This window comes from Asterias rubens, chromosome 10, assembly GCF_902459465.1.
Source record: "Asterias rubens chromosome 10, eAstRub1.3, whole genome shotgun sequence".
In the NCBI taxonomy this organism is placed as follows: Eukaryota; Metazoa; Echinodermata; class Asteroidea; order Forcipulatida; family Asteriidae; genus Asterias; species Asterias rubens.
In genome coordinates this window covers 8591614-8602739 of record NC_047071.1, presented here as the reverse complement: position 1 = coordinate 8602739, position 11126 = coordinate 8591614, and the positions used below count along the sequence as shown (strand labels likewise).

The window sequence follows — 11126 nt, the reverse complement described above, 5'->3', positions numbered from 1 at the left end:
AATCACCCATCTAAAAACGCACACAACTTCGTGTGACAAGGGCGTTTTTTTCTGTCATTATTATCTCGCAACTTCGATGACCGATTGAGCTCAAGTTTTCACAGGTTAGTTATTGTATGCATATGTTGAGATACACCAACTGTGAAGGCTAGTCTTCGACAATTACCAATAGTGTCCACTACCTTTAAAGCCAGTATACACTTTCGGTAAACAGTATTGTCCAAGTCCCACACTTCGTGTATCACAACTTATATATAAAATAACAATCCTGTGGAAATTTAGGCTCAATCGGACATCGGAGTCGGGAGAAAATAACGGGAAAACCCACTCCTGTTTTCGCACGTTTCGCCGTGTCATGACATGTGTTTACTATAAATCCGTAATTCTCGTTAACCGTTTTCTCAAAAAGTATTAAAAGCATTTCATGGACTAATATTTCAAGAGAAGGCTTTCACCATTACCTTCTGTAAACCCTGTAAATTATTTGTAAATCTGTGATTTTTTTTTTGTTCTGTACCGAAAGGGTCCAATGGCTTTAAGAGCCTTGGACATATACCAAGGCTAGGCTACAAATTGCGCCACAGCACATTGTAAACCATAACTTGGTGTTGTGCTGTGTTCCACGGTCTAAGTTTTTCTATGCCGCTTATAAACGTATAGCATTAAGCGCGGTATGTAACATTATGTTGTATATTTCGTCTTATCACAGCAAAATTACTGAACAATTATTTGGCAAAAGTGAATTTATTTGTCTTTTGGCGTATACCTTGACCTATGTCACACATGCAACTCGGTACATGCAAAACAAATGAGGAAATGGCCAACCTCGCTTAACTTTGTACAGTGTTTTGTCGGTTTCCTTTAATTATTGCATTATCATTGAAGAAAAACAGCTGTTGAAAAGTGGCATGACTGTTATGTACATTACATTGTATATCAGTGTTGACAAGTTGTCTGTTTTAGTGCATATTATGGGGAAAACAACAATTGGATGAGTTTAAACTGATATAATAAACTGTTACGTATGGAGCCCATAAAGGGACATAATGATGAAAAACTGAACTAATAGAAAATAGGAAACACATAAATAATTTGAAGTCCTCATATCCTGCACTTGAAATCATTTTTAAGTTTTGATTTGATCTCACGAAATAAATGGTTTTACTCGAAACGATTTCGACCACAATAAATTATTTCCGGCGCACAAAATAACTAATTTGAGCTCAAAATAAGTATTAGCATAAAACCTCACTTGGTGATGAGCAATGGGGAGAGGTTGATGGTATAAAACATTGTGAGAAACGGCTCCCTCTGAAGTGTCATCGTTTTCGAGAAAGAAGCAATTTTCCACGAATTTGATTTCGAGACCTCAGATTTATTTTTTTCTTTCATTATTATCTCGCAACTTCGATGACCGATTGAGCTCAAATTTTTCACAGGTTAGATATTTTATGCATTTGTTGAGATATACTAACTGTGAAGGCTAGTCTTCGACAATTACCATTAGTGTCCACTACCTTTAAAAAAGGGTATATATAGTTAGTCGACTGTATACCTTTACATTGTATGTAGTTCACTGCAAAAACGTTGGTCAAATCATTTGTTGGGCAAAGTAACTTCAACAATTATTGGTCGATAATTGCCCAACAAAACCAATAATTGGTGTTGTTGGGCAAACATTTTGTTTGCCAATTTTGTTTTTTTAAAGTGGAACAAAAGTTGGGCAAGTGTTGGGCAAATAATTCGTAATCTGAATTTATCATAACTGTTGGTTACACTTTTGCTTATTTATTGGGCAACTTTTTTGGTAATATTAATTTAATTCGATTGTTGGTAAAAGTGATGCACATTAGTTGGTCAAAATCATCCGATCATGCGCACTACGATCAAAGAGTTGCCCAAAAGTTGAGCAAGGTATAAAAAAAAAGACATAACGATATTTTCCAACATGGCGAGTGGCGGAGTGGCTCTGACGAGCGGGGTTTTCCAGTAGATATAGATCAAATTTGAAGGTTAGTTTTTAACTAAATATGAAGTTGTGTTTTCTATTCAGTCGTACATAGTCGTGACAGTTGCAGAGGGAGCAACAGAGTGACACTACTGTTGAATTAGTTTCAGTTTTTAGTTTCAGTTTTATCATGCCATTATGTGCAACGCCGGTTGTGGCATGTATGCGTGTGATTGCGCTGCAACTGTCACGACTGTATTTAGTTAATAACCAACCTTCTATAGCATCTACAAATCACTGAGCACCCTCTCGATTTTGAGAGAGATGCCAAGGTCACATCTCACTACCGTTTGCCATCGTGGAAAATATATTTTCTATGCCTGGTTGTATGACGTATCTCAACAGAAACTGTAAATCAAAGGGTTAAATATATTCACCATTTGTTGGATAACACCGAAAAAGGTTAAATCATTAATAAAATCATCGCCCAATAAGTGGGTTATTGATAATGAAAAAAAAAAAAAAAAAAAGGAAGCGGGCGGGGACGCGAAACATGTTTTTTTTTTTTATTGGCCTTATCTGAAAACACTAATCTTGGGGTGTCGTGACCGAGCGAATAAGAGCATCGAACTCAAGCTCTGGTGTTTCTGATCAGCAGAGTGGGGATTCGAATCCCGGTCGTGACACTTGTGTCCTTGAGCAAGACACTTAACCATAAGCTTCTCTCCACCCAGGGGTAAATGGGTACCTGTGAGGGCAGAGATGGTTCTTGTGATTGATTAGCTTAGTGCGCAACATATTTGGCAGCATAGTAGTCGAGGCATTCAGACGCGCTATTATAAGAAGCCACTATTATAATTTATTATTATTAAAAGATTTAATTAGCAAAAGTGTGTTTAAAGTTGACGCTTGTCCCTTTTGGTCATAAATAGATTTGAAAATGAAACGCTAAATTATAGGTTTGGCATCGAGTCATGCCTTTGGGCCAAAGGGGACTCGTATTATATTGAGAACTTTCCTTTTCGATCGAGTTTCCCAGTCGGAGTCAGAGTGTAATTTATGTCGATATTGTACTTGTTGATGACTTGTAGGGTCTATAGTTGTTTTGCCAACTTAAAGCCATTGGACCCTTTCGGTAAACAGTGTTGTCCAAGGCCCACACTTTGTGTACCACAACTTCTATATCAAATAACAAACCTGTGAAAATTTAGGCTCAATCGGTCATCGGAGTTGGGAGAAAACAACGGAAAACCCCATCCGCGCGTTTCGCCGTGTCATGACATGTGTTAAAAATAAATCCGTAATTCTCGTTAACGAGAATTTATACTGTTTTGCTGTTTTCTCAAAAAGTAAAGCATTTCATGGAATAATATTTCAAGAGAAGTCTTTCACCATTGCCTTCTTTAAACCCTGTAAGTTATTTGTAAATCTGTGAACTTAATTTTTTTTTCTGAACCGAAAGGTTCCAATGGCTTGTAACACAAATTGTCTTGGCACAATTTTGTATATATTTTTGTAATAAACACGAGATGTATTTGTAAATCTTCCTAGTATTTGTTCCTTTTTTCCATGCCGGTCAACAATGGCCTTCAGCGTTTTTTTTCTTTTCTTTCTAAATTATTTCTCCACAACTATAGCATGCCATGCGAAAATACATTGTGGGAAGTTTTCAACCTAGTAGGCCTATGTTAAATGCAAATTTGTTGACATACTTTCATTTTTACCAATTAGCATCCCGTGAACACATTGGATTGTTGCTAAGGTTTTTTTTCTTCATGTGCTTATTTAATTTGAAATCAAAATAATGAAAAGTTAATCAAATTTGATATTTATTTTCTCGCATTACACAAACTACATATATTTGGCACTGTCGCTAAAATATAAATGAAATGCTGGAATCTGATATACATTGCTTTAATCACAAGCGGTGAGGACATGACGTCGCCCATGTGTAATTGGCGCTTGCGCCGTTGGATGTTGATTAAAATAAAATTAAAATAATTTTTTTTTAACGGGTTCCAAAGATTGATCAGAGCAAAACTTGCATTGAGACTAAAACCACCTTTTGAACTTTTCAAACCAGATAATATTCAATCTAATACTTATGCAAGTAACGTGTCTGTTTGTGTCAGTAAAACTCCCAGGTGCTTGTATAGAGCGGGCTGCAAATTTTCTTATGTCATTTTTTCGGTCCGGTGACCATACTAGGGGGGGGGGGGTCGAATTTTTTTTTGTTTTCTTCGTATTTCAAAATTGATATAAACCGCAAGGGAAACTGACTGGGTAAATTTTGAAATGATTTTTTGGGGTTGAACAAAGAATTGACTAGAATTGACAAAGAATCCCACTCTAGTCAATTCTTTGTTCAACCCCAATTTTTTTTTCAAAATTGGATTGATTTTACGTCCTATTTTTGAAAGAGGATGAACGAATGCAAGGTATGAAAGTGCGGCTGATGATTTACGAAAACGTGCCAACGAAAACAACGTTGACGTCGTGCAGCACGAATCACGTGCGGCACCAGAACCTGGTTAGCTATTCAACTTAGGCTCGCGCTCATCATACACTAGAAGTGCGGCACACACTAGAAATTAATTCTGCAAATGTAGCGTGGTGTAAGGGGTGGGTGACAGGGGGGGGGGGGCGTGGAGGGGCGCAATTAGAGTCACAATACAAATCACTGAGGCAAGCAAATCATCTTAAGTTAAGACGAATCTGAGTGCCTTGTGACATCGTACACTTGCCCGTCTTTTTGTCCCGTATACTTTACGAAGCAACTAACGCTACTCTCACACTAGGGAGAATATGCTAGCGAACGTGCGTACGAACGGAAATATTTAACAGTCGCTTAAACTTCGCCACATTCGCCACAAATTCACTACGTTCACAAGTCATTCTCCACCTCCTTACGAAGATCGGTCACTTTATGCTACTCTCACACGGCGAGTATGCTAGCGAATATGCTATCGGAAGGACATAATTTGACAATTGCTCAAACTTCGCAGCATTCGCCGTGTCTTCGTAAGCGTTGGTAACAAATTCGGAACGTTCACAAATTATTTCCAACCTCCTTACGAAGATCGCTCAATTTACAAACCGGTTTGTTAATTTCAGTGATGTTGCAAAGACGGTCATTCGGCGTGATTTTCGTAAGCATTGGTAATGTTGGTAAAGCGTGCGTGAGCGATTGCAACGTTCGTAAAGGCATTGGCAAGCGTTGGTAAGCATTCGTAATATATTCATAAGATATTGGTAAGGAGAGGGCCGACCGAGGACGATCAAGGGCGAAACCGAGATGAAAATATTCACTATCCAACCGCCATGTTGGACGAATTATACGCGCAGTTCAAATATTCATGTTCACAAGAACATTCGCCATTCTGTGAGAGCAGCAATACGAAGCGCTTCAGTACATTCAGCGATTGTGGTGAAGACGGTAATTCGCCATCGATTTGCGTAAGCATTTGGTAAGCCATTGGTACTGTTGGTAAAGCGTGCGTATTATGCGTAAGATATTGGTAAGGAGAGGTTAAGGACGACAGAGAACATAAAATCGCAACTTTTGGGCGAATTCATCGCGAATTTCAAACATTCGTATTCGCAAGATATTCGCCCAAGTGTGAGAGTAGCATAAGAAAGAGAGGATCAACATTAATTCATGCCAACAAATCTACACAATAGAAAATACAGCATTTCCGTTATTATTATTTTTCATTTTTTGAATCGATCAAACAATTACCTTGCCTCATTGTCATTCATTTAGCCAAATTCAGCAGCATGTAATCATTGCAAATGTGGTATCATTTTAAAGAGGATCAATTCAGCTTTGCGTTGATAAGAACATACAAGGAGACTAATAAATAAAAAAGATTCACTTGATTAAAAAAGAGTGTCCTGACTTTTTGTGAGCAGTTTACTTGTAGAACAGACAACTCCTGTAAATTTTCGGGTGAGAAACCTAGAAAATAACAAGTTACTGTCATCCCTGATACATCCCCTCTTACGATAGATATGTACGGCCAGACAATGATTTCTGCCCATGTGATCCGTTGGCAAATACACCAATACCAGATTTGTGTGAAGAAGACTGCCCGCAGGATGTTATCCTTGCCCTTAAAGCCAGTGGACACTTTCAGTAAACAGTATTGTCCAAGGCCCACAGTTCGTGTATCACAACTTATATACAAAATAACAAACCTGTGAAAATTTAGGCACAATCGGGAAAATAACGGGAAAACCCACCCTTGTTTCCACACGTTTCGCCGTGTCATGACATGTGTTTACTATAAATCCGTAATTCTCGCTAACGAGAATTTATAATTGTTTTAATGTTTAGCATTAAAGTAAAGCATTTCATGGAATAATATTTCAAGAGAAGTCTTTTACCATTACCTTCTGTAAACCCTGTAAGTTAGTTGTTAATCTCTGAACTTTTTGTTGGTTCTGTTCCGAAAGTGTATAATGGCTTTAAATCAAAGCGAGATTCAATTCAAGATGAATCAGGAATTGTTATTGTTCCAGGGCTACCCAAGGTTCAAAAGAAACCCAGAGAGTATGAAATTGAACCTATAGTCAGATGAAGATACAGGAAAAAACGATTAGAGTACTTGATCAGATGGAAAGGTTTCCCTAAATCAAAAAGTACATGGGAACCACAAGTAAATTTGAATGCAGAAGCCAGAGAGTACCTTATCAAAAATCCTGTTAAGATTTCGGGTTAAACTTTGAGTATGAACCACTTTTACCTATTACATTTTGTTTAAACACGATGTACTTGATGTTGATGTAAAATATTTAGTATAAGGATTTAACGTGGTATCGATGTAAAATGTTTTAAAGGCAGTGAACATTGGTAATTGTCAAAATCCAGTCTTCTCACTTGGTGTATCTCAACATGTACATAAAATAACAAACCTGTGAAAACTTTAGCTCGATTGGTCGTCGGAGTTACGAGATAACTATAAAAGAAAAAACTCCCTTGTCACACGAAGTTGTGTACTTTCAGATGCTTGATTTCGAGACCTCAAGTTCTAAACTTGAGGTCTCGAAATTAAATTCGTGGAAAGTTACTTCTTTCTCGAAAACTACATCATTTCAGAGGGAGCCGTTTCTCACAAGATTTTATACTATCAACCTCTCCCTATTACTAGTTACCAATTAAGGGTTTATGCTAATAATTATTTTGAGTAATTACCAATAGTGTCCACTGCCTTTAACGTGTTATTTTGGGAAGCCATTTAGACTGTCTAATTTTGGTTATAGTAAAATAAAAGCATGTAACGTAATTTTAGGAAACAATTATTATGGTATAAGGGTAGTTTTATGCCGTCCGAAGAGACATCTCTACAGCTGCGCTGAAATTGACCGAGAAAACCTATATTACACGCTCTGTGGACACCGTTCGTATGGTTTGTTTCAAAGGACCAGCAAACGGAGAAGATTTCTGTAACTTTGTTTGTCACCTCTACTGACCACTATTGTGACCATAGGCAATTTGTTTTAAAGACAGTGGACACTATTGGTAATTGTCAAAGACCAGTCTTCTCGCTTGGTGTATCTCAACATATGCATACAATAACAAACCTGTGAAAATTTGAGCTCCATCGGTCATCGAAGTTACGAGATAGCTATGAAAGAAAAAACATCCTTGTCACACGAAGTTGTGTGTGCTTTCGGATGCCTGATTTCGAGACCTCAAATTCTAAACTTCAGGTATCGAAATCAAATTCGTGGAAAAATTACTCCTTTCTCGAAAACTACGTCACTTAAGAGGGACCCGTTTCTCACAATGTTTTATACTACCAACCTCTCCCCATTACTCGATACCAAGTGAGGTTTTATGCTGATAATTATTTTGAGTAATTATACCAATAGTGTCCACTGCCTTTAAATAATCATATATACAACAAAAAAACAAAAACAAAACACTGCTGATCGATAGATGACCGCTGGCCAAAATTAAAATTTGTATACAACCCAATGGGAGACTTTTGGGACGCTTGGTGGCGGCAGCAGAGTTACCAGGTAAAATCCATTGTTCTCGGTCATGTGCGCACGCTCAGAACTACGTAAACAATGGAAATTTACCTGGTAAGTCTGCTGCCACCTAGCGTCCCAAAGTCTTCCATTGTTCGAGCCAATGGGACATTGGATCACGTTAGCCTGCAAATGGCTCAAGCCTGTGGGAGAAGACTCATGGTGTAAATAGTAATGAAATGACCACTACTGACCGTCATCCTATCGGCCAGCAGGTACGGTCATGTTATTTTTTGGTTTCAATGTCTATAGACGATGTGACCTCTGACGTCACACGAAAACCATAACATGATTCGCGCGCATACCGCCGGGCAAAACCTTTGTGTTTTGGCAGCCAGCTAGAAAGTGTACGCAATCTTACTATGACTACGCAACTCTTAGCCTGAACGTCTGACGTCATTCTTCGAGGCTCGTTTATCCTTGCGGATAAAGACAGGGGCCCAGTCTACGCAACTCTTTGCCCGGCGAAACATGACGTATATAGTGTTTTGTCAACAGAGGGCGGTTTAAATGTAAACATAGATCACACCGTCTATAGACTTTGTTTTATTGTTAATGTACCTTATCTATTTAGGAATCATGTTACCAATGGTCTTTTGTTGGTCAGCAGTGGTCATTTTATGAATATTTACAAAACGCTTTATCTCCCACATTTGTAAGCCGATTGCAGCCTAACTATATGTTCAGTTTTGTATTGGCCGGACAACATTGGTCACCTATTGGTCAACGGTCGTCAATTTATGAACTATGGAACTATATGTGCTATTGCAGCGGGAAAGGTTATAATGATTCAGCCGGTTTCCCGTGTGTTTCCTCGTTCAATATTTTGACAACCCTATTCATATAATTTGCACTTGGATTTCAGTTAAGTTTGTCATCTATTTTAACAGGGATTAGGTTTGTTCGATAATTTAAAACAATAATATGAAAAATTTCCCTTGCGTTTCAGCAAAGTTTGTCAATAGTTGTAACACGGACGTATAACAAAATCTCTTGCCGAATGACCTTATATAAGCTGTCACAACTGGTATCGGTACTAGATGTATTGTGCTGTCGATTGAACAAGATGGACAACAACTCTCTGCCCAAGATCAATGATACAACGAAGGCACCAGTCTATTCTTCGCTGTATCCATACGAAGCTCGTGCAGCCTTGGTCGGTGTTTGGATTTTGACCTGCATTCTGGGCCTCGTAGGTAACAGTCTCGTCATCTGGTCCGTCATCCTATCCAAGAAACTCCGCACCGTGACCAACGCCTTCGTGGTCAACCTCAGCGTGGCTGATTTCTGGACCAGTCTCTCCTACCCGTGGATTTGCGTAGCTTTGGTGAGTAATGAAAGCTGGCCCTTGGAATCGGAGGTCCCTTGTGTAATTGCTGCCATTCAACTTTATACCGGTCTCGGTGCAAGTCTCTACTCGTTGGCCTCCATAGCTTTGAACCGTATGGTCCTCGTCACTCAAACAATGAACACCTACAGTTGGTGGTACACCCCGCGTAAAGTAGCCGTCATGATCGCAATGACTTGGGTTTGTCCGTGTATTGTGTTTTTCCTCCCACCGATTCTGGGCATAGGCGTATTTGGTTACGATCCACAAGACAATACATGTTCAGATAAAGATGGTCACCCAAGAGGTCCCGAATACAACCTGGCACAATCTGTGGGTCTATACCCGGTCCCAATGCTCATCATCATCTGTTGCTACACGGCACTCTACATCCATCTCAAACAACACTTCAGGAAGATGAAGAAGAAGGACAACATGCAGAATATAAGATCAAGACAAACCATCGCAGAAACTTCTGTCAGCTTTTCGGTTGCCATTGTGGCTTCTTCTGGAGAAACCAACGTCAGCGGAGACCTCAGCACATATATCCCGTCAACTGTTGAACCATCGGTTGGGGAAACATCCAGCAGATCCAATGCAGTTTATGAAGACTTATCCGAAATTACATTTCTTGATGACACTCAAGCTAAAACCCCCGTTAACGACAGTGCGAAACATAGCGCTGCTAGGGAGCTTTCGCAGACGCTCAGTGTCGATACAACTACGCGTTGCCAATCTCATGTCCCCAACCGCGTCAGTACAGCTAGTTCCATCAACTCAGTGAGCACCTTACAAGACTCCAGCGTGAGACACCGTCAAGCAATCAGCCGCCAGCAACTAGCCATCACCAAGAACCTCTTCCTTGTGTTTTGCATCTTCGCATCGTTACTGTCTCCTTACTTTATCTCTCTCGCTATACCATCCAGTCGTAAGTTTGCTCTCTACGGAGTCACTATAACTGTTTTTAACAGTTGTGTAAACCCCATCATATACGCAGTCAATCACCCACAGTTCAAAGTGGTTATGCGGAAGATAGTTAAGTGCCGTTACTCTGAAATACAAGAACCTTCAGATTTACTGAAACTCTTGCTGTCATTGCGAAAGAATTAACAAATTCCATGCCGGGATTCTGTTAACTAGTTCCAACGACATCGACACCATCACCATCATTATAATCAACAGCAGCAACAGGACGACATCATCGACACATCATTACACCAGCATCATCATCATCGACATCAGCTCCGCAGCATCAACAACAACACCACCTTCACCATCAGCAGCAGCAACGACTATCACCTTTTTCATCGACACAGCACCGACACCAGCACCATCATCATCGACACACCGCCAAAACCAGCACCACTCCCACCATCATCATCAGCATCAGCAGCAGCACTACAACATTGATCATCGACCAAGCACCGACAAAAACATGATCAATAGACACCGCACGAACACCAACACCACCTTCAACATCATCAACGCCACTCTACGTTTATCATCAACACAGCACCGACACCAGCATCAACATCGAGACAGAACTAACACTATCACCAAAAGCAGCACTACCATCTTCATTTTTGAAACAGCATCAATACCATCACCCTTATAACAGGCAAGAGAATTGGCACAAGATTAAAGGCAGTGGACACTATTGGCTATTACTCAAAATAATTATTAGCATAAAACCTTTCTTGGTGATGAGCAATGGGGAGAGGTTGATGGTATAAAACATTGTGAGAAACGGCTCCCTCTGAAGTGCCATCGTTATCGAGAAAGAAGTAATTTTCCACGAATTTGATTTCGAGACCT

General features: G+C 39.6%; 1 protein-coding gene across 1 annotated transcript; it reads left to right on the top strand.

Moving 5' to 3' along the window:
- The first annotated feature begins 9050 nt into the window (after window positions 1-9050).
- Window positions 9051-10421, top strand: LOC117295622 (G-protein coupled receptor moody-like). The gene is made up of 2 exons (XM_033778327.1): window positions 9051-9748; window positions 10001-10421. The coding sequence occupies exons 1-2, from the start codon at window positions 9051-9053 to the stop codon at window positions 10419-10421; spliced, it is 1119 nt and encodes a 372-aa protein (XP_033634218.1).
- Window positions 10422-11126: the final 705 nt, after the last annotated feature.

Bases quoted from the DNA above. Each gene is read 5' to 3' on its own strand.
- LOC117295622 (XM_033778327.1), top strand. From the start codon at position 9,051: ATGGACAACAACTCTCTGCCCAAGATCAATGATACAACGAAGGCACCA. The intron at 9,749-10,000 runs GCAGAATATAAG...TAGCGCTGCTAG, and splicing joins ATGAAGAAGAAGGACAACAT to GGAGCTTTCGCAGACGCTCA.